Source organism: Periophthalmus magnuspinnatus, chromosome 15 (assembly GCF_009829125.3).
Source record: "Periophthalmus magnuspinnatus isolate fPerMag1 chromosome 15, fPerMag1.2.pri, whole genome shotgun sequence".
Taxonomy (NCBI): domain Eukaryota; kingdom Metazoa; phylum Chordata; class Actinopteri; order Gobiiformes; family Gobiidae; genus Periophthalmus; species Periophthalmus magnuspinnatus.
In genome coordinates, this window is record NC_047140.1 from 20338083 (window position 1) to 20365090 (window position 27008).

The 27008-nt window shown below is 38.4% G+C and overlaps 2 protein-coding genes across 2 annotated transcripts in view; one reads left to right on the forward strand and one right to left on the reverse strand.

The window, feature by feature from the left end:
• Nucleotides 1-27008, forward strand: part of wdr11 (WD repeat domain 11) — a 145447-nt gene that overhangs the window by 38354 nt on the left and 80085 nt on the right. Inside the window, exons 2-6 of the mRNA XM_033979631.2 lie at nucleotides 16966-17130; nucleotides 17817-17928; nucleotides 19661-19814; nucleotides 20491-20664; nucleotides 21437-21638. Of these exons, the coding sequence (XP_033835522.1) occupies nucleotides 17045-17130; nucleotides 17817-17928; nucleotides 19661-19814; nucleotides 20491-20664; nucleotides 21437-21638 (728 nt within the window). The 5' untranslated portion in view covers nucleotides 16966-17044. The remainder of the gene's footprint in view (nucleotides 1-16965; nucleotides 17131-17816; nucleotides 17929-19660; nucleotides 19815-20490; nucleotides 20665-21436; nucleotides 21639-27008) is intronic.
• LOC117382830 (tripartite motif-containing protein 16-like) lies at nucleotides 5228-6865 on the reverse strand. The gene has a single exon (XM_033980065.2). It carries the CDS (start codon nucleotides 6848-6850, stop codon nucleotides 5228-5230), a length of 1623 nt encoding a protein of 540 aa, XP_033835956.1. The 5' UTR covers nucleotides 6851-6865.

Below are 27008 nucleotides of genomic sequence, written 5' to 3' on the forward strand. Positions count from 1 at the left end.
TCCATTTATTGTGATCCAGTGCTACCTCCATAATGCAGTTGTGTACACCTTGGCCAACATCCATTTTACTTATCATGGTCAACATATTTATTTCGTGATGACTAGATGTCTCAATTCACGTTCTTGACTTGAAAAACAAAAGATAAAATCAAAAAAACCCATAAAGATTTAACAGTCATTCCCACACAAAAGTGAAATCATTTATTTACTTTCATTCCCACAGTCTTTTAAATTACTGTCTCTAGTTTTACGAAATCAAACTTTAGGAATCAAGCATAGAGCAGATTGAATTGAAATAACTTTTTTTTCCAAACAATTCTCACAATTATCTGTTTTTAAATTGCATTATATTTTGCTGTTGAAATGGAAATGAAAGGGAAAGCAAATACATTAATGTGGTCACACTTACATACAGCGCTTTTTGCTTTTCTATGCAGACACTGAGGTTGAGGTGGGTTAAGTGTCTTGCCCAAGGACACAACAACAGTATTCACCTGTGAGATCTGGAATTGAACTGCCAACTTTCATATCAGTGGATTTATTTTTATTTTTTTTGCATCAGTCATTTTGTGGGACAACCCTAATATTTTTACTGTATATCGTGAGAACATTTGGACGTATGAAGGATTATGCCATCTTGCATTCAATTATATGCATTTTACCAAGAATACAGGTCTGGATTGTGGCGTTGTACATAATAGTATTTTCAGTTAAGCCTAATGTTTAACCAATGGAGACTGACATGGCATATTTCCATGGTAACTGTATTTTTGATGGTCCATCCCTACGTCTAAGGCTCAGATCAATAATGTTGCCAGTTCCAGATGTTGAGTCCGCCCACGCATCTTTTGTATTTGTGCCTTGTCTTGTTTTTTTATGATACAACCCTTCTACTAAATGATAAAACCTAACTGAACTTATCCATGACACCATTGGTCAAAAGAATGAAGCCTCTCTCCACCTCTTCACTCGACTGCTGCTCTTCAGAGTTAGCTCCTGCACTGCACTTATCGAAGACATTTCATTACAATCTTCTAGAGACACCATTTTCAAATACATGGCCATTATTTGTCTGAGATGATAGAAATTACCCTGATGTATGACTCAATATGACCCACTCACATGCAGGAAATGTAGAGCCACCAGGGCGCTGTTATGTAACCAGTATCTAGCACATAGTAAACCATGTCACTGTACATTCATTCAAACAGAGCATTCTTTGAACCCCAATTACTAAAAGCTGTATTGTAGTATTACAGATTGATCTATGAAACTGTGAGAAGCACCCACTTCACCACTGCCATGGTAACAGCATTAAGTAAGAACTGTTTAAATGTTTGACTACAGGAAGACGCATCCTGGTGGCTCCCTACCCCCGTCATATTAGCTCTAAATACTATTGTAAGATTTATGGATGCACTCAGCTAAAACTCTAGATTAGACTTTTCTTTAAAGATCCACAAAGTTTCTACAATGGAACAATTGACAATGTTTCAGGAAAGATAGAAGCCAAGTCGGCACTCATGACTTCACCTCATTGATTTAGCCTCCCCCCTCAAAGTTAAGTGGGTGGTTTCAAGAGAAAATACACCGGTCATCTTCTGACCAGACCCTTGGCAGTCCAGCTCGAACCTTTAACCGGAGAGGACAGAAATTCAATTCAGTTCGTCTTTATTCTGGAGTCATGGTCCATTTCATGTCTTCTTTTTAGCATAGACCCAGGACAAAGGGATAATGAGGACACAGCTTTCCTTCATCCTGACGCTTTCTGAGCCCGGAGCTATTGTTTAGGTCACATGGCCATTGTCCATCTCCGCCCGTCTGATTCTTCAGGTCCGATGCCCTGAGGACTTCAGACCTTCCCACCATCGGACCCCTGGACCACACAGTGACTCACATCTCCACTCAGCCTGGTTGAATGTGCACATCACAGATTGGTTTACTCAATTTAGACTCAACACATAATCTCAGATAACTCTTGGGCAGTTTATGTAATCTTTAGACCACAGTCTCGAGTAAACTACACTCATTTGCATATTTCATACTGAAAGGCTGTCTGTTTAACCTTAATAAATATTCAGAAACCACAATTTGCTTTGCTAAAGAGGGATTTCCAATTTCCAATTTGAGTGATATGGTGCAAGAATTTACAAATCTTCAGATCATTGTTTAATTAATTTAGATAAGTGGTTATACTAGATTGGTAATGTTTCTCAACTTTTTTTTAAGTTATGCCCCAAAACTCTTCTTATAGTCAAAGCCAAACACTCACAAAGGCCCTGTGAGTCCTGCTTTAACTTAGAACTAATCTTAAATCCAATTCTTTATATCATTTACTCCTTAATCTCACTCATCTACAATATACAGGAGATAATTGTAAAAAACAGCATATTAATTATAGTCATTTTGCCAGCCCCATTCACAGTTTTGAATATAGTAATGCCATCTGAACAATAATAAAATATTCTTCTTCTTGTCTAAGGTCTTGCTGCTCCTTCTGGGAATTAGTCTCTCCTTCATACAGTTTATCCTCTTTTACACTTTAGGTTTCATACGGCGAGTAATACAGCAAAAATACCATATAAACACCAATAAACTGACAACTCAGGCAACTATTCGTCCACCCAATAGATAAAACAGAACTGGAGCACAAAAGTAATTTCATATACAAAATATGTCTTGCAATAAAACATACATCGAGGAAACAGGGAGGGCTTTCAGTACACGGAAAAGGAATATAGGACAGAATGTGAGAAGGAAACAGTGAAGCTATGCACAGGAGCAACAAAACACAAAGCAGAAGAAGTTGTAAAAGAGAGAACCACATTCAGGACTGGGATGGAGCAAACATCACAGGGACAGAGGACAAGACAATGCCAGGGAAGTTTATTTGTATAGCACAATTCTTACACTAAGTAATTCAAAGTGATTTACAGAATAAGAAAGACATTAAAACCACAATACAACAAACCAAAACATAAATAATCACCAACATGGATTAAGAAGGCAACTGAAATACAGAAACGTGTCCATGGGACTTTAAAGTAAGGTTTTTTTTACAGTCACACACCTGGGATACTATCCTGAAGAAGTCAGCTAGCTAAGCAACAACTAAAGAGTAACAAGAGACACTACTAAGTGACTGGAGACCTGGCAACAGAATGATCCAGCCTCCCCGAGCTGACAACAGTCAGGCTGTTTTTATAGGACCTGCCCCATCAGGTGGAACTCCTGAGATTAGTGGAGCAGTAAGGTGCCTGTCCAACCCAGCACAGGGACAGCTACAACCAACTAGAGTCCGGGCTTAAGTCAAAGCAGCGACTCAGGATCTGGTACTCAACAACAGAATTTTGCATACACAGAAACTACTTAATTGTCTAACCCAGCAACACTACCTTTCCTGTTTACTGATGGCTATAACTTCTCAGACTCTATATCTTCTATCCCTCTGGACTTTTTTGACGGGGATCACCTGAAGAATCACTGTACCAAATGTCACATTCTTAAATGATACTAATCAGCTGTTGTAGTCATTTGACATGTATTGTATTTTGCACATGTTGTCATGGCGCTGCCTCAAAAAATTCCATAATGTGTGTTATTCCATAAAAGTGCATCAGCATTTCCAATGTGTGTTGACTTTGTCTGTTTTTAGTGACAAGTCCAGCCCAAAGCTGCAATAGCACAAAGACAAGTGCAGCGTTAGCACCATCCTCAGGGAGTGCTGGGTCGGCCAAGTGCAAAGTGCAGGCTGTGAGGGCCATTCGATGCCGCTTGCAGCTTTGATTAACATTCTGTCCTGAGGTCTATAAATAAATAAAATGAAAATACATTAAAAAGTAAATCAATATGCTAAAAAATATATTACACATACCTGGAGCTGCTGAGACCTGCATTGACCTCATAGTTCTGTAAAAGGTCATGTCATGTTCTTGAACTGGTTCTCTGTTTGTGAGACAGTCTGGCAATACCTTCACTTTACACAAACACTTGAGAGAGATTGCCACACATTTCAGAGCTCAGACTCAAGAGATAAAAGAGAAAGCAGATACAATGGACATGGCGTCAGTGCACCAGCGGCAAGGTCAGAAGGAGTTGTACCCAAAACCCTACTCTAAACCATCAGTGACGAGTGGTGTAAACAGGAGGACTCTCAGTGCAGTGCCAGCCTCTGTCCCACATGCCAAACTTGTGAAAAACAACATGGTAGAGATGGTGGAGGGGATCACATCTGGGATGGCTCGCTTGAAAATTTGTGAAGGCGCCAATCTCAGAAATAACATGGTCTACAGGCCCGGACTGAACTGTCCAGGGATGTAGAGCAGGACCTCCAGCGTCCATCAGCACAATCCCATCCTCCAGGCTTTGGTCCAAAATGGATAATTCAAAAAACACCAAAAACCCAGTCAACCCTGGAAGAAAAACTCAACAAAGGTGTGGAAGAAGGACTTGGTGAACCACCACAAGAGACAGCCAGTCCTAATTCTACTAATTCAGACCAAACAACAGGACATGGTCATTAAAGTCAACATCTCAGGAGCCCAGGAGAGGGTTGTCCGGGTCCAGCCCACTTGTGCATCGGTGTATCAAGGTGCTAAGCAAGGTGCTTCTAACCAAGGTGCTGCTAATCATCATGCTGCTAAGTGCTTACAATGGCCCCTCCCAAGGTCGTACAAAGTGTGACAAGTGGAGGAGCAGGAGGAGATGGTACATGGACAAACTACGGAGCACCAAAACGAGGAGCAGAGGGGAATGTATCAACCCAGCTACAAACAGGACAATCGGACCTTCTACCTCCAGCATATACCAAACAAAAACTTGATTTAGTTGTACGTCAGCTTTGTCTAAATAAGTAAATATTTAAACACACAGGCCTATTTACAATGGGCTACACACAGTCAAAATCCAATCATTATCATTTTGGAGCTAAAACAACAAGTCCAGGAAATGGTAAAGCAGAGTCAGAAAAACAAAAATGAAACAGAATAAAAGAGTGTAGCCATGGTTGCGTTACCGTACATAGTGCAGATAATTCTCCTCAAAGTATGTAGTCATAGTCATTAGTAATAGTAATAGTATTGTGCAAGCAGTAGAAGTGATAATTGCTGTAATTATCGTTCAATGCACAAGTAAAACATAATGAATTAGAATCCATCCACATGGTAATAATATAATCTTGTTTCATTAACCTCCAAAACACTCATTGTTTACAAAAAACACTTAACATTTATTTGAGTTGAATGAAATGGGCACTGTCTCCAGAACAACTTAAGAATACTACAGCAAACTGAGGCTGAGTGAAGGTGGTGTGGACTCTGTGGAGGAGGCTCATGCTCTGACCCTTAACATTATAGAAGAACAGAGCCCCTGCGCTGTGGTCCAGGTAAACCCCGATTCTGGACGAAAATGGACCTGAGACCTCAGACTCAACATTTTTGAACCAAAATGAATATTTGCTTTCCTCACAGTGTACTGCCCAGGATTTATCATTGTACCCAAATTTACATTCAGTGAAGGTTCCTTGTCTCTTTATGTCGCTGTAGGTCACTGCTATATAAACACCAAATTTTCCACTCCATTCTACCTCCCAGTAACAGCGACCTGTCAGACTCTCTCTGCTCATGACCTGACACCACCCAACAAACCTCTGCGGATGACCAAGATAGGTCTCATCTTTATCCATAGCTGTGACTCTTCTGTTTTCCTTAGACAGATTCAGTTTTTGGAATGCTGTGTTTGGGTCCAATGTAATGTCTCGTGCATATTTGATGAAGTCCTCTCTGGTACATGGCTCAGGTTCAGTCAGTTTGCACTCTCTTAGAGTGAGCTGCAGTTTGCTCCTGAGCACTGACACAGCTCTGGTCACATCCCCAAAGTCCCCCCTTAGTCCGGTCTGGACCCTGGACTCTGTCCCCGTTATGGGTGTGGACAGTGTGGGACAGTGCAATATAAAGTGGTTATGATCTGGTGTGAGCAACAGTGTGTCCAGCTCAGAGATGGTCCTCTTCAGCTCACCGATGTCCTGCTGTAGTTGGTCTTGGAGCTCTTGAACTTGACTCAGTTTGGTCTTGCACTCAGCCTGGATCTGCTGCTCCACTTCAGAGCATCTTTGCTCCAGGATAAGGATCATCTGAGTGAACATGTCTCCACATTGTTGCAGTGCCCTCTGGGCAGAGTGGTTGATGTCCTGGGCGTCCTGTTGGAGCTTCTTCAGGTCAGTCTCTTTGTGCTGGAGACTCTGGAGCAGCAGGGGCTTGTTGGCCTGCAGCTGTGCCTGCCTCTGGGCCCTCTCTGCTGCAGAGGACACTGTGTCATGGCCCTTGTGTTGGTCCACAGAGCAGCGGTAACAGACGATCTGCTGATCTGTGCGGCAGAAGAGCTTCTTCACCTCGTTGTGTTGAGAGCAGTAGTTTTCCTGGAGTTTGTCAGAGGGCGCCACCAGCTGGTGTTTCTGTAGTACTGCAACATCACGATGAGGCTGAAGGTGAGTCTCACAGTAAGAGACAAGACATTGCAGACAAGAGCTGGCAGCCTTCAGCTTTCTCCCAGCACACATATCACAACTCACATCTCCAGAACCGGCATAGCAGTGGTCAGCAGGGGGCGGTCTGAGCTCTTTCTCTCTCAGCTCCTCCACTATATTGGCTAACACCATGCTCTTGACCAGGGCAGGCCTTGGGACAAATGTCTCTCTGCATTGAGGACAGCTGTACTTCTGTTCTTGGTCCCAGTTGGTTTGGATACAGTCCCTGCAGTAGCTGTGTCCACAGGGGAGAGTCACTGGATCCTTCAGCAGTTCCAAACAGATGGGACAAGTTATGGTTTCCTGGTTTAGAGCTCTCTGCGCCATATCTCTGTCAGAGTGACTGTGTTAATTTCTCTTTTGCAGACATGAGTCGTGTAGTCTGCAGAAGGAAGAGGCAGGCCCTGCGCTGAACAGGTCTAAGCATGAGGAAGTGACTGAGGCTGTGGTAAACTACTGTGTCATACATTTCTCTCCTCTGTGGTGTCTGTCTGCTGTTTGCTGCATTTGCTGTTATGTATTAAGGGACACTGAACAGAAAAAGTAGAGTTATTGTAAAAGTACATTACTTCAGTATCTGTACTGTGCTCAGCTTTACTTTTATTTAAGTAACTAAATTCAGTACTTGTTCCAGCATTGCAGTTTTATAAACTTCAGTGTCTAATAGACATGGAGGCTGTGGAAAAATGATTAGAATTATGCTAATTGTGTGCATGATGTGGTTAGACGTCACCATTAATGAAAGTGATCCTGCTCAACATGCTCAACACTCTGGTTAATGGTAAACAGATTTCAGGTATGTGCTTAATAATGATACATATTTCCATGTAGTTAATAGGCCCACACCCTTTTCCCTTTAACCGGACTGGACCTGTTTGGCCACCGATTTATAAATACTTTACACAGTGATCAGAGCAGCAATGGCAGATCCAACATACAGAACACTCCTAATATTCAGTTTAGTTTTGATCATATTTATGATCTGATATAAACTGTTGTGTCTTATATTTCTCTCCTTTGCGGTGTCTGTCTGGTGTTTCCTGAAGGTGCTGTTAAGTATCAATGGTCACTGAACAGACTTTTTCACATGTTAGTGGTGTACTTAAAAATAACTACTGTAAACCCTCAATCTTAAACTGTCTCTGGTTCTGTCCTCAGTGAAGATTCAGCCAAACATTTCATTGTGAAGAGGTCGGTTCATGATGTCCTGTGCACATTCTAAACGCTCTAAAAATGAGAGAAACATGAAGTACAGTTATATGGAAGAAACTACAACTAAAGATTACCATGAACATATTTTTTACACAGTAGAGTTCAAACTAGTTCTTTGCATTTTGACATTTGTATATAAACACTACATTACCAATCTATCATAATGATCAAGAGAGAAATGTAAAAGCAGTGGTGGAACGTAACAAAGTAAAAGTAGTTAAGTACTCTACTTATGAAAATATTTGAGGTATCTGTATTTCACTTAAGTACATTTTAAAGTTTTACTTTTACTTCACTATATTTGAGAAAAGGTGCAAGTACTTTCTATTCCACTACATTTTTTTACAGGAGTGAAAAGTAAAAGTATTTTTATTATAGGGAGGTTTTATTAGAGGGGCTTATTTTTTTTTAACACATTCATAATTTGTACAAACAAAAATATATAGATAAAAACAGATCGGAAAAATATATATATTTCAGTTGCTTCTGTTGAACAAAGTTGAACACAAATCTTTATCAAAATCACTACATTTTAAGCTTCATTAGATCTCAAAATCTGTGTAAAATACTTTTACTTTTTACTCTTAAAGTACATTTTTAGGTACAGGTACTTACTAATACTTTCCAAGTACATTTTTTTCATATGATATTTTTACTTTTACTTGAGTATTTTTTGATCTGGTATCTGTACTTTCACTTAAGCTGTTGTTACCAAATAGCTATGATGGAAAAATAAAGTTTATTTTATAGAAGGTACCTAAACATTTATTATAGCACAAAAAGGAGGAGACAGTAATTCTAAAGCAGAGTGCCTTTACCTATGTCATCAACACCAAAACTTCAATTCAATATGCAGTGACAATTTGTAAGCAACAAATGCATTTTTAAACCTTCATTTACCAAAATAAAAGTGTTAACATCATGGTTGCTAGGTAACAGTTATTGAATTATCTCTAAGTATGTCACATCTGCTGCTCTTGAAGTGAAATTATAAACCTCAATGAAAAAAGAAAAAAAATATATATATATATGGGACAGTACTCGTCAATTGTCAGATATAATTATGTTAACTCTGTTTTAGTGAAATTTGAACCTGTCATATGCATTTTAACCCCCTTTCTCTCTATTTCTATGCCTTCATGCTCTTACTAGATAGTTTTACTTACATAAGTGAAGCTTGGCACACCACCTCTTGGTTGGACCACTGTATAGCTACAGCGGATGCACATGCATCATTGACAGATATGAAAATATTTTATGAGCTCACAACAACTGACCATATTCCATTTGGAATGCAAATAAACTGTCAGTTTTTACCTTGGACTGAGATTTACAGGGAAGAAAGTGATGCATTGATTTTGGACTGGAGCTCTCTCTCAGAAGAAGAAATACTGTCTTATTCTGTGTGCACGGATAATTTGCTAAGAAATATCTACCTGCCCAAGGAAGCAGTCGTGTGCAGGGATGGCAGCTGCAAAAATTCTGAACACAAAGCAGCCATCAGTGCTATGTATGAGGATATTGTCAAAGTGTTGTTTAAGTCAAGTGAAACTCTTCATAAAACAAAAGCTAAAAAGAGAGGACGACCAGGCTGGAATGCCCATGTGGCTGAATTTTATGCTAAGGCACAAGAGGCTTCCCAGGAGTGGATACAGGCAGGAAGACCAAGATGTGGGCCTGTGTATGAACAAAAGCGGGTCACAAATGCTCGGTATAAGTATGCCTTGCGTTTTATAACCAAAAATGAGCAAGCCATGAGAGCAGACTCGTTGGCCAGAAAACTCTCTTTCAACAACACGTTTGGCTTTTGGAAAGAAGTAAAAAAACATGACTGCCACTAAAACATCTTTGCCATGTGCAGTGGATGGCACCTCCGGCACTGAGAACATCTTGGAGCTTTGGCGTCAGCACTACAGTAGCTTATTTAACTGTGTTCAGAGTGAGCCTTGTGTTATGCCTGATGTTGACCATGCAGATGTAATCCTGTCACATGAAGTCCTTAAAGCTGTCACCAAACTATCTAATAATAAGGCCAGTGGGCAGGACGGTGTTTCAGCAGAGCATTTAAAATTTGCAAGTGTGAGGTTAGCACCACTGCTTTCCATCTGTCTCACGGGTTTCCTTAGTCATGGATTTTTACCTGACTGTTTGTTAACTGTACTGCTAGTCCCTGTCATTAAAGATAAGACTGGAAAGGTTGGCAGCTCTAACAATTACAGACCTATAGCTCTGACCAGTATAGTCTCTTAATTAATCTTGCTTGACAGGATCTCAATATATGTATTAAATCCACAGACAATCAGTTTGGGTTTAAGGCTCTGCTGGGCACAGACATGTGTATATATGCTCTAAAAGAGATTATTGACAAATACAGGAGGCAGAACTCATCAGTTTTTATGTGTTTTTTAGATGCATCCAAGGCATTTGACAGAGTGAATCACCGAAAATTATTTATGAAGTTGATTCAGAAAGGTGTACCCAAATATATTGTGCGTATTTTAATTTATTGGTATGGACAGCAGACAATGCAGATTAAGTGGGGAAACAGGGTTTGTGCCCCATTTACCCATTTACCCCAGTCACCAATGGGGTTAGACAAGGAGGAATCTTGTCCCCAGTTCTGTTCAACTTGTATTTAGATGCACTGTCTACAAAGTTCAAAAGATGTAAAACTGGATGTGTGGCTGGGAATTTTGTCCTTAATCATTTAATGTATGCAGACGACTTGGTTGTGTTTAGCCCGAGCACCGCTGGGTTACAGCAGCTACTCAACATCTGTTCAGCTTATGATGTGGAGTATGACATCAAGTATAACGCAACTAAGAGCATGATCATGATTTGCAGGACTAAAGAGGATAAACACATGCGGTATCCTGATTTTTGCCTGTCTAATGTTGTATTGAATGTTACAGCTAAAATTAAATATCTTGGGCATATCATCACTGCGGACATGGCAGATGATGATGATATTTATAGACAATGCAGGATATTGTATGCACAAGCTAATACTCTTCTGTTCAAGTTCGGTTCATGCTCTGATGATGTAAAGTTAATGTTATTTAAATCATATTGCACACCACTATACACTGCCCACCTCTGGACTCAGTACAAAAAAGCCAGTCTCCAGAGGCTGCAGGTGGCTTATAATGACGCGTTGCGGGTGCTTTTGAGGAGGCCACGATGGACCAGTGCGACTGAAATGTTTGTCACTGCACAAGTGAATACTTTGCAAGCTGTACTGAGAACTTTAATGTACAGGTTTATCTGCAGACTGTACAAGTCAGAAAATGAAATTATATTGTCACTCACAAGCATAAGATGCAGTGCAATTCGCTACCAATCCAGAATGTGGAGACATTGGTATGGTTGTCTTTTTAAAACATAGATGTTTATTGTTTTGTATTGTTACTGTCTGTCTGTTTTTTGAATGGACGACGAGTCCGAAATAAAGATGAATTGAATTGAATTACTAATGCAATGATTATAAACTGAGAATATTCTGGACTTCTACCTCAGCCAACCTCACACAAGATGGAAACTCTCCTGCATGGATTGGAAGGGTTATAAAAAATCCGTGTGAATGTGTGCTTTATCTTTCTGTGTAGGAAGGATATGCCCACTGCTGAGCAAGGGCTGCCGATGAAAAAGAAAGAAGAGAGAGGAAGAGGAGGCTGCAGCTCAGCATTAAGGGTTCAACAACTTTCAGCCAATCATAAAAGTTAGGGGAATGGTACCAAAATAGGCATAGACATAATAACTGAGGTACAACGATTAACATTGATAAACTTGATGTTGCGGCGATATCAGTAATTTTATGTGAGTTTGACCTACTTTCTTCTTGTTCTTGTGAAGAGTAGGAATTGAAGAGGCTGGAGAGGGCAGTGATTTCCATTGAAGTGCTTATTAAATGTAATGTGACTATACAAATACATGTCATGATTATGTAAAAAGGCATTGCAAAAGCAGAGCTAAACAGAACTGTGTCAGTCCAGGTGACTTCTGCCTTCTCTGACTGAGACCCCTTCAGCTTTGAGACCAACCTCATTTTGTCAACTGATTCCTCACTGGTGAACTGTCCATTTGATAAATTGCCCCCCTGATTCTCTTTGTATCCATTCTAATCCAATGGCCCTTGCAGTTATTTATAAATTGTAAGACAAGACATGATGTGGAATGAAATGTCAAAAACAGCCCCATTTTGTTCAGTAATATATGATGGTGATAACAAGGGGGTTTGAGGATTTCATACCCAGGTAAATCTATATATTCACCCTGAGTGTTCTGTTAGTGTTGTTTGCTGCTTTTTCATTCATTCATGGGTGTCAGCGTCAACATTTGAGGACTTCAAAAGTTGATTCATTCAAAAGTTGTTAATCACTATGGCAAAAGTCATAGATTCTCATGCTTCTGAAAACCCTTGGATAGAACTCATGATATTCAATGATTTATTTTAGGTAAAACTTAGACGTGTTTTAAATCTTTAAAGGACCCATATACGCTGTTTTCTTGTCGTAGCGGGTGAGTGTAGCAGACCAAAGGATGCAGACTCGGGGCAGATTTACAGTATTTATTGTAGAAAATTGAACAAAGTACGAACAGCGGGTGATCCGGAGGTGAGCAGGGACACAGGAACCCAGGACATGAAGGGACGACAGGAAGACAGGCAGACCAGACGGGCGTAGGGCAGAGCGGGCAGGAGACATCCAGGGCCGGAGCATGACAGGGACGACAGGGACGACAGGAACAAGTGTGGACGACAAACACAGCACAGACAGGGTGAGTACAAACAGATGATCTCGCACTGAGTGTCTTCCCCCATCTCCTCTTATCCATGGCAGGTGTGGTGATTAGCCAGATGGAGAGCAGGTGCGCGCGGGAGGAGCCGAGAGCTCCGCCCAGCTCCAGGTACAGGCAGGTGAGGGAGGGGGAAGAGCACACAGGGAGGAAAACCAGGAGTGGACAGTGCGGATCATGACATTTCTAATCTATGTTATAACGTTGTTTCCTCATGACAAGCATACCTGGAGTTGTGTTTTGTTTCATTCACACATTTTTAACACACAAACTCTGCATATTTAAGCTGAGATCTTCTCTCAAACAAAAAAAAAACAAAACACTGTTCCACCTTGTGATGTCATGTGGTTATACGTGTGCTCCTCTGTGTGTTTGGATATTTTTAACCCTGAAATTGCCAATCTGTACTGAACAAAAGATAAAAGGTAGCTGTTAACTGGAAAACTACTGCTTCATGACATCACAATGTGGAACAGAGCATTTTCAGCTTTAGAGATGTAGACAGACTAATAATAAAGGGTTACTCAAACATGTGTGAATGAAACAAAACACAACTCCAGGTCTGTTTTTGAGGTGGGTACAACATTCTAACATGACTTAAAGCTCACAATTTCACATAATACAGGACTTTAATTGCAATTGTGACACTCCTATTTTTCATAATTCCCCATGGATGGAAATAGTACACATTTGATGGCATGGTCTATTTGTGTATGCTGCTGTGTTAGCCACCCTATTACTGTGAAGAGCACCCACCCGACCTTTATAATTCCTGGGATAAGTACTACTAGCCATCCAAAACCCCTAATAAAAGAAAATAATTGCTATAACTTCAGCACATTTAGTTAGAGTTTCCATAAAGGGTCCAGTAGCTGCCTTGTTCTGCCACAATGCACCAACAACATTAGCGATGTCAACAGTCACTGGGCTTGTAATTATATTAGCCTATGACTGAGGGAGTGCTGGTGCTGAGCTGAATTTTAACACTGCAGCACATGGGAGTAGAATGAAAAGCAGTAACAGCGTGGCTCTGCTGTAACAAGGACATAAAAGAAAAATACATGTGTTTTCAAGTGGCTATGTATGAAATTTAATCCTCACTAAAGCTTGCGTATTAGAACCAAATCACAGAATTAGATTTTGTAGACAATAACAGAATGGCTTTCCTAAATCTTTGTCATATAGCAGACAGAAATGAAAAATAACTAGTTGAGCCTCCACACAAGGAAGAATACAGTCTTAATAATATACGCGTACTTTTCACTGCACTGTATTTTAACTAACAGAAAGGGAGTACTACTTCATTGGATTTATACTTTTGTACACTCCAAATACTGCGCGCAAGTGTACATTATTCATATACTCCATTTTCAACTACTGTAGCCATAACTTTCTTGAGGTAGACTGCCAGTTGGCCCCCCGCAATCTCTCATCCTCTCAGACACACATCACATTCATACTACAAAAGCTGGGTGTCTTGCCTATAGACTAGTCATGGTAACACATTTTGAGGTATGATATATTACTGTATAAAATATAGACAACTAACGCTCATTTTGAATGCCATTATGCAACTGAAACGATAACCCTAAAGCTGGATTTCCTTCCCTAAAAAAATAGTCTATGTGCAGTATTGTTAATGAACATAAATTAAACACTTGATGAGTCATAGAAGTTATTTATTCAACCCTCTACAGCTCAAGTCTGATCATAGTGCAGAAAAATAACAAAATGTTTCCACAAAGAAAAAGTACCAATGATAAAGATTGACACCGAAAATAATTGTTCTATCTACCATGGATTAAAGTCGATATAGTAACTATTGTGACAGGTCTACTATGGACACAACACTAGAGCCACAGCTGCCCCACGATATCATCCATCTCAGCACTAACATGCCCAACCCTGCTTAACATTTCAGGCATTCAGCAGCTGCATGTACTACCAGCCTTGTTACATCTCATTCATATATAGTTAGATGTCACACAAAGCATTCTGTTTGCATACAAGCCCTCAAGTTGAGTGGACTATTATTGCAGACAGCTGATGTATTCTGCCATAGTCCAGCGCATTCTCAGCCCAAACTGTAATTATGTGCTCTCTCCATTTCCATTACTGAAGCATTATTACACTCTAGTGCCTGAGGTCCCATCGGCCAAAGATGCTGAACCCAAACTTAACCAGCACAGGAAGCAAGAAACGCCAAATAAAGCCTGATTTATTACCTCTCACTACCTCTAATAATGGCCGTCCTATGAGGCTGCCTGATAAAGGTTTCAGCTGAGGGCAAAACTGAAATCAACTTCTGCCTGAGCCTGCAGCAAACAAACAGGTGTCACTACAGAATAAATACTATACTGTTGACAGCGGAACTGCTTTTTTCTGCAAAGAAGAGGTGGTGTGAAAAAGCTAAATTGTGAAAAGTTGTAAAGCATATTGTATTATATTATATTAGTTCATGTGATGGTCAAGTTCTTCAGTGTGGTACTTCAGACCTCTATCACCTCTACCAGCCAGTCAAGAACAAATTTCTTCACTTTTGGCACACAGAAGCAACAGAAGGCGAGTTTTCCCCAGTTGTAGCAGTGAAAGGTAAAGTGCATATGACAGGTTAGACTACTCATTTCTCTAAAATATGGTTAACATCATTATATTTAAGATTTGACTAAAAATCTTGCCAAGTCTTTTTTAGATGGACATAGGCAGCAGATATGACATACTCAGAGGTATGTTACCTTGCAACTATAATGTTAACAAGAATGAAAATATCTAAATTGCACAAAGGTTTATTATACTGACCTGTCCCTCACTGGAAAATTGTGGATAAATAATACATATTTGCTTATATTTAGCTTAGTTCTATTAACCCTCTACTAGTAAACAAAATTTGTCCAAAAACACCAATGCTAAAACATATCAGCATAGACACCTGTATGGGTTTAAAACGGCTCAAAAGGCCAATGAGACGAGTGCCTTTTTCTGACCAAATTGACAATGTAACACTCTACCGTTTAAGGGATCGTGACATTTCAGGAAATATTCTTGGCAGCCTCTCCGTGCAATTCGCTGAGGACATCAATGCAAATTTAATCCTGGACCCATTGAAAACTCAAGTACCAAATTAATCAAATGAAAGATCCCTCTGGTACTTTGGTATTCCCAGCCTCCTGTTCAAAGTGTCAAGTCGCCTTAAAGTGAACACTTGGCATAAGTGAGTAAGGTTTTAGAAAAGGGAAAGAAATCTTATTACTTCCAGATATTGAATGCAGTTGAAGTACTGTGCTCTTATTGAAAACATTATGACAGCGTGTCACAGTAGGCATTTACAACCTTGGTATGAGTTTCAACTTATAGTTTTTAGGTGCCATTTTGAGCACTTCTGACCATTCAAAGGATAGTAATTTATTTGCTATGAGAACTGCACAAAATTTTCCTCACTCTGAAACTATAAAGGTTGAATTACTATTGTGTTTGAACTTGGCAGTACTCGTAAGGACAGTAATTATGATAAATGATGTGGGCATTGACTGCAGAATACTGTCACTGCAAAATGGTTTTAAGTAGGTGTGAATCTAATCAGTAGATGTCTGTGTAATCCCTCAGGCGTCCCCAGGTCTGATCCATAGTAAAATCCGAAGTTAAATCTGTCAACTGGATAGTTTTTTGTCAAACAGATTTAACTTAGGCAGAACCAACAGAAAATTAACACACACATATATATATGTGTGTGTGTGTGTGTGTGTGTGTGTGTGTGTGTGTGTGTGTGTGTATGTATGTATGTATATATATATATGTGTATGTATATATATATATATATATATATATATATATATATATATATATATATGCCATTTTATTAACTCACGACATGAGAAGCTAATTATACAAATTATATAGGTGTGCATAGTCAGATAATAATATGGTGTTCACATCACATCGTATATATGTCTAAATATTTCCCATGTATCTATGGAATTTGGACGATTGCCATAACAATTAAAATAAAATATATATATATATATATATATATATATATATATATATATATATATATATATATATATATATATATATATATATATATATATATATATATATATATATATATATATATATATATATATATATATATATATATATTGAATGGAGAAGTTTTCAATATATCATCTATAACAAGAAGCTGAAATCCATGAATTGATTATAATCAATTCAAATGTATCATACTGATTGTATTTGACACCAGTCTTCATCACAGAATGTAGTATGTGGATAGTTTATAATAATTGAGGTTTGGAAATATAGCATATTATTTTACATAGATCAACTGTATTTTAAGAGAGGAAAAACCAAGGAACGTCGCAACTATCACATTGTTTCTACACGGCGCTGTATTTCGTAACACACCAGTACTTCCTGTTTAGAAACTGACAACAGAGGCGATTCATTGAAGCTATCTATTGTTACCCGTGTTTTAGATAATAATCGTGGATGTGGCGTGGATAGTAACCGTCAAAAATGATTCCTTACACGGTCAACATCAAACTAGCGGCTCGGACGTTGACTGGCACTCTCAATTTGCAGAATAAAACCGCTGTGGACTGGTGAGTAGCGCTGCTCAATGATTAGCTTCAATTGATAGCTCGTTGTGTTATGACAGATGCAGGGATGTTGTGATGCTCAGGAGATGGCGTTTGTATTGGATCAGTATTTACCGCATGCATTTATCCAATCAAAATATAAACGTTATAGTAGCGCTTTATAAATACTGCAAATGTAGGCCCATATGCGGCAGTGTTTGCATGTAAGAAGGGCATCCTCTGCTGTCATGTGATATGGCATGATGGCTGTGCATTTGGGACTTGTTAGCTTTGCACAGAAAAGAGTAGCTTGTGACCTTTGTAAAATTATAGCCTGAATTAAGGTTAATCTGATTCATTCGTTTTTAAACTTTGCTTTATGTGCCTTTTAGTGAACCAAATGGTACATTGAACTGTCAGTGTGACTAATTAATAATAGAGCATTGTGCTAATCTGACATTTTCTCATGCATTTCCAAAACCTTACCCTCTCTCAACATGAACTTCTACATTGTCTGCCTCATTTCTTTGTCATATTGCTTGAAATTATAATTGAGAGAATTATTGGAATTTGCTTAGTGTTAGATGACTGTTTATAATAATATTATTACTAAGTACTAAATGCATTTGCACAGTGCAAATTGTTCAGTGGTTTCTTATTTATATTTGGCTTTATATAGGTTGTATTGATGAATTTATATCTTTTTCCAGGGGTTGGCAGGGGCTCATAGCTCAGGGATGTCACTCCAGCATCCTCATCATTGACCCAAAGACCTCACAGACCATTCAGGTCCTGGAGAAGCACAAAGCCAACGTGGTCAAGGTACACATGATGGTTATATTATTATAAGGCAGAAATAATGGTATTAAGGTAACTGGGATAACAAATCCACAAAGTTCCCTGTGTTTTAGCGTTTTATGTTCTTGAAATATACAAACCTGATCTACCAAAATCATTGATATTCAAGTGTGACTGATTTACTTCTGTTTAAAGCTAATTGTTATAGTATAATATAGCTGTTTTATTTATTTTAACAATAATTAATTGCTTTACTACATATGTTTACAATGCATATTTTTTCCAGTCTGTTCTCATAATAGTCAGTATTAATTATTAATTTGAAATAAATGATTATTTGAATTGAAATTCATGGAGTTATAACTAAAAATCCAAATATAGTATGTTGCATTGAGACCTTCTTCTGTGGATTTGGATGCATCTGGCCTCGTCTGACCACTAATGATCAACTCTAATTTAAGTCCCCCCCCCCCCCCCCCCCATGGTATTAAGACTTTATTAAAGTCTGAATTAAAGTGTGCACTCTGGTTAGTGTCTCAGTTTTTCCTACAGTTTTTGTGCCACCCCTTAAGAGCAAATAATACACTTAGTCAGCCAGTGTTTGAAGTAGGATTTTCTGTTAAATATTAATATGCTCCCTTTTGCTTATTCATTTTCCTTTGATGTTTATATAGACCTTTTACTTGTATTACATTTTCAGCAAACTCCAAACACACACACACACACACACACACACACAAATACACAAATACATTTCTTTTTATTTATCTCATGGCTTGTATTAATGTTAGCTTTGTGTCACCTTGGGCAGAGTTGCATTCATAAGTCTGCCAACTCTTGTGTTTAAATCAACTGCAGTGGCAGATAACGTTAGCCTTTCACTGATGGAGAAGTCATAGCTTATGGTGCGCTATTGTTTGTGTGTTGTGTATTAGAGTAAATAATGGTGCCAATAAATCCAGTGGCGATTATCAGCGGCGCGGCTCAATCCGTAGCTCTCATTTCTCACTGTGAAGCACACTTTAATCTTGTAAGGCGGCACAGACACAGGGATGGGCCATTCCTCATGATCTGCTCAAGAAACAAAAGCTTTAGTGCAATAGCATCTACAATAAAATCAGTGCTTACAATATTCATGAGAAATGCAGTCCTGATAAAACATTTATGCAAAGCTGTCCTGTAGGTGTCTTATGTCTTTTGAAATCATTTGTAACCTTCCTTGCTTAAAGGGGGTGTACCCAATTTCTTTCATGCAATAAAGTGAAATTAGTTTTGCTCTAGCCTCTAGTACAGATATAATATAAAAGCAGCTCTTGGGTTAAAATGAAACTGCTGTGTGCTGTCAACTGTCTGCATTTAATTATAAGAGTTGCTTTTTTAAAATTATTTTTGTGACCCATGAAGTACGGCTAGTGTTAGCATGGTAAATGTTGTTAGCAGTGGTATGACAGCCAAACTCTGCTATTGCTTCTGAAAGATGCGGAAAACACTTATAAAATTATCCCGGCGAATAAATGGGGTGCTAAAAATGTGCTAGGAAAGTGAAGGATATTTTTGGAATGCTGCAAACTGTTTAAAACAAACTAGTTCTGTTTTTCAGGTTTTTAACACTGTAAAAATAAGGAACAGTGCTTTTAAAAGGGGAACTACTGAAAGTGGACTGATGAACCCACAAATTTAGAAATACATTTTTGCTCCTTTTGAATCAATCTTTTCACTAAAGCCTCCCAAATAACCTTTTCTTTCTGTAATGCAGGTGAAATGGTCCAGAGAAAACTATTATCACAACCTCAGCTCTCCATACTGTCTGCGGCTGGCCTCAGGTGACGCTTCGGGGAAGATCATCGTGTGGGATGTGGTCAGTGGGACAGCCCATTGCGAGATACAGGAGCACTCAAAACCCATTCAAGGTCAACCACACTGCTCTTAAGAAACAGTTAATTTTTAACTTTTAGGGTCCAATTATTTGGAGAAGAAATCACAATTTAATGATTCTTTTGATAATTTTCTTTAATTTCATTGCTTTCACTCATTCAGCTCATAACGTTGTTCATATACTAAACATGGCAATCCATGATAAAGTATAGTTAAATTGACATAAACCTGCATAAAAAAAATAAAAATAATAATAATAATAATAATACATTTAATATTATTACATATTATTATTTTTGGTTTTAAAATATATTTTTATTCCTTACGGTTATTATCTGTGTTTCATTTGTCGTGATTATAGAATTTGAGATTGTATAGAAAAAACATTATTTGGGTCATGACTTTTCGAGACTGTTAATATTGTAAATTGATTTACTGTCCAAAGTTAACTTGCTCCAATTAATAGATTTTTTTTATTTTTCTGTAATGATTACTTTTTTTTTAAAAACTTAACTTGACTAACGATACTGAGTTACTAAAGTATTGCTACTTATAGGAATACTTTGGCAACTCCAACTCTTTCTAAGCTCTTGTAACAGCATGTCCCTGCCAGACGGAGAAACTTACAGCATTCAGTTCAAACAGACTCAGTCCTGGCTCTCACTTGAGTTTTCTGCTTTCCCCTCATTGTCTTGTCTTGTTTGTCTTTAGACTTGGAGTGGTTGTGGAATCAAGATGCCTCCCGGGACCTGCTACTGGCGGTTCATCCTCCGAACTACATCGTCCTATGGAACGGAGACACAGGCACCAAACTGTGGAAGAAGAGCTATGCAGAAAATATCCTGTCCTTCTCCTTTGACCCATTTGACCCTTCCAACATGGCCTGTAAGGGTTTTTATGGATAGAGATGATTCTATTATATGCTAAATATTTTTTGTTTTTTTGTGGCAATGCTATTGTATTATACAGTGCGTGCTTATCAAATACTAAAATGCTGAGGTGATCAATAGAAAGATAGTCAAAAAATCATTGCTGCATACACCTATCGCTTACACTGCAAAACTAACATGTACATGAGATAAAATGACTTCAATTTAGAAATAATTAGTTTTGAATAGTGAAACCACTTAAGATAAAGTTAAATGTTAATTTCTTTAGTTATTTAGAACTAAATTTTTCATCTGTGGAGTAAGGCAATTGAACTTACTAAGTTAACTAACAAAAAAAAAAAATCAGGGCCACAGTGAATTTAAACGTGATAGTTCTGCAGAAATATGTATATTGGTTTCAATTATCAACATGGCAAGTTATCACCAAAAAAAGCAACAACCTGCCATGTTTATCAAAATGAATAGGTCTGTCTTCCATGTTGTTTTTTTTTATTTGTTTTTTCACCAATAGATGGCAGAAGTGAAACCTGTTTCCCACTCCCTTCACCTGGCCTTTGTTCAGGCTCACCTGTGCTCTCTCTGGTCTTCTTCTGTCAGGCCAAGCTGGCACACTATTAGACAGCAGTAACATAGATAGAATTTAGTGGTGGTCTGTGAGAATACAACAGGGACGGGTCGACCAGTCTAATGACGCTCTATATATCCTGTGTTAAAGCTTGTGTCTAAAGTCTGCCCCTCTTTCTGATACATTGAATCTTCTTTGGCAGTGCTCACCAGTGAAGGAATAGTCTTCATCACAGACTTTTCCCCATCCAAGCCTCCCGGAAGTGCAGGGAAAAAGGTCTACATCGCCAGCCCCCACGCTAGCCCTGCCCACACCAAACCTGCTCCTGCTGCTGCCCCCGCCCCCACCGGAGCCAAGAAGGCCCTCAACAAGGTCAAAGTCCTCATCACCAATGAGAAACCCACGTGAGTAACTCTGAATGTATTTAAATATATACTGTTCCTGTGTTTTATTCAAATGTCGTTTCCCTGATGGCCATTATAACTAATGTAGATAATAGAGTTCTGCTGAGGCACAGGCATCAATTATGTGAATTATTTTACTGAATAACATTGTTGGCATAAAATGTTGAACTGTATGGAGCCTGAGCTCTTACTTTAAAAAAAAAGATTCTACAATCAGTGTCTTAATCTGCATAGAGGACACATAAAAGTTTTTTCTCATTCTCATTATATGGACTGGTAATGCCTCATGCGAAAGCTCAGAACCTCCAGAAGTCAGGCTACACTAGCACTGTTTAATGAATAAAGCTGTAATTGCTGTGATCATGTAGGGATGATTTTGATCAGAGAGAATCCTTTTAGGTTTAAACCAACTGGATTTCAGCAGCAAAACTGGCAATCCAAATGAGAGACTTATGAGGCTTATTCTGCTTTCTGATTGGATAATCGTCTTGAGAACCAAAACAGCTAATTATAACATCAAATTACAGGATATAATGTCCAGTGTTTTGTAATTAAGAATAAATCTGCATCATAATTGTTATCAGTGAAAGTTATATTTGATTTGAATACAGATATCTTAAGATTATGAAATGTAACATCAACCTTGCATACAATTCCTTTTTAATACATGATAGTACAACAAGTGAACTAATACAGCTGGAGTTTGTTATACAGAAGTATTCAGCCTGTTTTAGACAGTATAGTTAGTATGGTTTAGTATAGCTTGAGGATATGTTGCAATGCTGGTTGTACATGTTTAAGTAGCACAATGATATCCTCCCATCACTGCATTTTAAATACAGTTCATATTCTCTGAAGAAACTGCCCTGAGCCAAAGTGAACACAAAGCTCTGAGCAGACTCTAATAAAACAGGGCTAATGGCAGATCCCCTGCAGGGGTCAGAGTGAAGTCTGCTTCAGAAATGATAGTTTCCGTGAGTGAATGTAATGGTTCAGTCAGTGGAGTTTTGAGAATATATTAGTGTAAAATAGATTTCTGCTGAGATTATACAGTGGTGCAGGCGTATGTGAATTATTTTATTGAATGCTCTTTTCATGAGTAAAATATGTCTGTCCTTCTTTTTAATCTTTGATCCTTCACTTTTTGAACAGGACAGTGACATTACAGCTTTATAATGGAATGCAATTTGTATGAATAAACAAGTAATACAAGTAGGAAACTATATAGAACTAGGAACCAATGAAAGACCTGTTTTATCTGGACAGACAAATGTAATTTTTAATTTGACCTTTTTTCCAGTGTATTGTCCCGCTTGTTTTTAGATCAAGGGGGACATGTTTGGACTATAGGCTGAGCATCATAATCTAATGGAAATTGTCACATTTTTATATAGTGCTTTTCCACTTTCAAGGCAAACGCTGGAGCGATGAGGGATTCTGTAAATAGTTGGGTTCTAAAATTCATCTTACAAAAATGGCTCTGTCACTTGTTCAAAGCTATGATGATGATACATGCGCCCATTTTAGTATAATATCTTAATTAGTTAAAATTAATTAATTATAATACTGAATACTGAGCTCCATTTTTGCTTGAATATAACTTGGTGTTTTTTGGCTTTTAATTCATGGCTGCTTTGTCTTTGTTCTCTTATCAAGCTTGTCTTTGTTGTCATTTTTGCGGCAACATTTTTCATCCATTCAGTTTAGATATTTTTGCGTATTTAGAGCTTCAGATTGAGGTTAGATTTGTAATACATGTTTTGAAGTGTGCTTGTGTTCAAATGCACATTGTAAATAACGGGGATGGGGAGGGGCGTTACCTTCAGCAGGTTCGCTCCAGACTGCTATGATACTTGGCTGGATTTCCAGATATGAAACTCTGCTCCAAATTCACTCCTTTTACCTCTAGCCTCAATGAGCCTCATTTGACTGGAGCCAAACGCTATGGGTGACGTCACACTCACTTAATCCACTTCTTTATACCGTCTATAGTTCAAATAAAGCTTTATGCATATTGTTTGGCAGGTGGGCCAAAACAAAATATCAACCTATGCTGCAAATTTAAGGCTGATGCAAATATCGACTTGATCTCTTCATTTCCACTCAAACTCTACTTGGGAGATATTATACAGCCACTTATATATCAAAGAAATGGTCATCCATAGAAATTACAACTTTCCCTGTCTGTGCATTTCAATTATTATCAGGGATAATCCTCCTTGACATGTTGGACTCAGGGCATGTGCGTCTCCAAAGGTCACTCTATAATATATATGTACCTGTGATTCAGCTTGTCTGTGCATGTCAGTCTGAATAGATGAAATTGTGTCCTTCTTGTTGGATAAACCAGAATGAATGTTCAGAGCATTTCTACTGCAGTGTAGTGGATGAAAAGGGAACAACTGGAACTAACAAAAGCATGTTTCCATATATTATAATAAGTAACGATGGGTAGCCTCAAGGTTTCTGTAACACATTTCCAATACTGTGCTGACACGGTGTTGACACTGTGTTTGTGAATTCTAAAGCGGTGGTTTAAAAATAAGCTTCTTCTTATGCAGAAGTTCATTTAGACATATTAATACAAATTTGTGCTAGATGCGTTTTGATATGCAACAATTGAAAGAACTGTCCAAGAAGGTAACATAGGCTGAACAGGGTGCAGGCCAAACTGACTGAGGGTGCAGGCTTTCCCATTAAGTGTCATTAATTTACAGACATAAAATTAGGGTGCAAACACTTTTAAATGAGGTTGCAATGCACCCTTTTGCACTTCTGTAAACCTGGGCCTGATGCAGTCTTATGTCATTAAAGGAAATAACAGCCTATTGTACAATACAATAGGCTATAAGTGATACACGACCAGATGAGTGGATGTGAAGATGATAGTAAAATAATGTAGTGTTTTCAGCAGATCGGCTGTGAGCTCCAACTGGGACTGATCAAAATTAATAGGTCTGTCTTCTTTTTCTCTGTGGTTCCATTGGTAATGAGCAACAAACTTGAGCCTTGCGCTCCTCGCTCTAAATGAGCTGCTTCAGCGCTGCTGACACAAGCCACACCACATGACACAGAATATGTATTGGTCACATGACTTTTCTTAAAGTGACACACACTTCAATACAACTAGACACGGGCATCACCTCCTGAGGTCTACACACGTGTCAGCATTTTCACTCGTTTGGCCCATCACTAGTAACTACTACAACTAGTTTCATTAAACTTGGATTTTATTTTTTTACTATTAATGGTCAACCACCTGCTTGTCTCCATGGACATCAAATTACTTTGCCTGGAATATTCCCCAATAAGGCATTAAAGTTATCTGTCTGGCATTTATTACAGGTATTTTTATTGTCTTGAAAAACAGCCACTTAAAATGACTAGGCTCGAGTCACCTCTCCACAGGTTTGACCTGTCACTTGGCCTGATAGTGTCTACTTGTTTCCATGGATATAGATAAGTTCAATGCTACACAATAAAACATTCCAGACAATGCAACATAACATAACATCAACTCAAACAGGTAGCAGACCCACCACCAGAAAAGCTACATAATGCACCTTTAAGATATGGTTCTTTTTTGAAAAGTAGTGAAGTTAAAAACACTATTGTCGACACATTTATGCACCACCTGGGATGGCATTAGTAAAATGGTGTAGCTCAGATTTAATGTGATATTTTCAAGTTTGCTCCCAACAGGTTGCATTTGGCTCTTCTCTCAAAGTAATGATGCTGACTCAGCTGCTGTGCATGGAGGTCGCCGCTTCTTAAACACTCTCCAATTTGCTGCTTGCTTCATTTTTGGCAAGAAAACGAATCTGTTGAAGGCAAATAGTGATAGCTCATTTGCTTTGGAGGGACACAGCAGAAGGCCAAACTGTTCATCACATCCTGGGTTTACTCAGATGATTAAAGGCAACGCTAATATGAGATTAATGGGTTTAGGTTGAAATGAAACTGGATTTACTATGAACATGTGAGATGACGTGAGCTGGAGAGGAAGAGCCGCTAAGACAGTTCATTATTTTATAACAGGAAACTATCAAACAAACAGGTGGAAATGTTAGACTGAATTGAAGGTCTCACACATTTACAATCCCATCCTCAGGCCTAAATCAAAACAAAGAAAACAATAGGGATTGACAGTTTGCTCGTTTGAGATCACCCATTAGGGGCCGCAATAATTATGCAAAATATGACTCCGTGACAGTTCACACTTAGTGTAGTTCAATAGAACTAGCTAACAACCAGAAACTGTAAACAAGTAGGAGTGTTAGTTTCAGTGCAGTTAGTTTCTCTGTTCAGACAGATATAAGTGTCAACCAGCAATCTGACAGAACTGAAGAAGTTACCTGAGTGATGAAACATCTTCACTAAAACTAGAACGTAAAATGCTTGTCCAGTTGACCAAATTTTACTTTCTTTTGCTATAAACCAGTATGCCTTGTATTTAATCTACATTCATCAAAAGTATAACAGTGTTGATGACTTATGTGTTTTAAATATATTAGACCACTCATACTTGATATGTATATAAGATTGTTTTATGGACCATTGATCTTCATATAACACATTGTGCCTGCGCTGTCTCATCTAGAGCATTAGTTAATCGTCCCACAGCCTTCTGTTTGTCAAAAGGAGATAAAATATTCTCCAAATCTCCAGATCTGGCCGTCCCCCACTGCAGTCCTAATGACAAATCCACATTAATCTACTGTCACTGTTCATTTACTTCCTTTTCCCCATTCCTGTCCGAGCCTCTGTTCTTTGTTAGCTGGCACTTCTTTCTGTAGGACTGCCTTGTCAAATATAATTGCTATAGAAAATGTCAGGTTTTATTTAAAGGTTGTTACTTTTTCCTCTGTTGTGCTTCAGATGATAGATGGTAATTTAAGACACAGTGCTGCTTGTACAATCTATTATCAGACACTTTCTGAGTCCAGCACAATATCATGTAAATTACTGCCTTCACTGTCAGTCAGTAATGTGTGAAGATGTGCTCCTTTATCAGTGAGTCTCATTAGAAAACCACAGGATTGGTTTTATTGTTGCTACTCTGCCATCGCAAACCGACATGGTGATTTGAATATTTCAAGCAAGTGATAATAGTAATGTTGTCTAAGACTGATCACATACAGGATATCAATAGCTATACCATCATTTTTATTTGTGTTTTTATTTAAAGGTTGTTTTTTTTTTTTTTTATTTATAGGTGTTTTTTTTATTTAAAGGTGTACTCTTCTGGTGGGAGATCTGTCAATGGCTTGTACCTATGGAGATGTTATGGCTTTGTTTGGTTTGTTCCGCAGATGGCATTAATCTGACAAACTGGTTTAAACTGGCAACCCAAAGATAAGATGTACATAT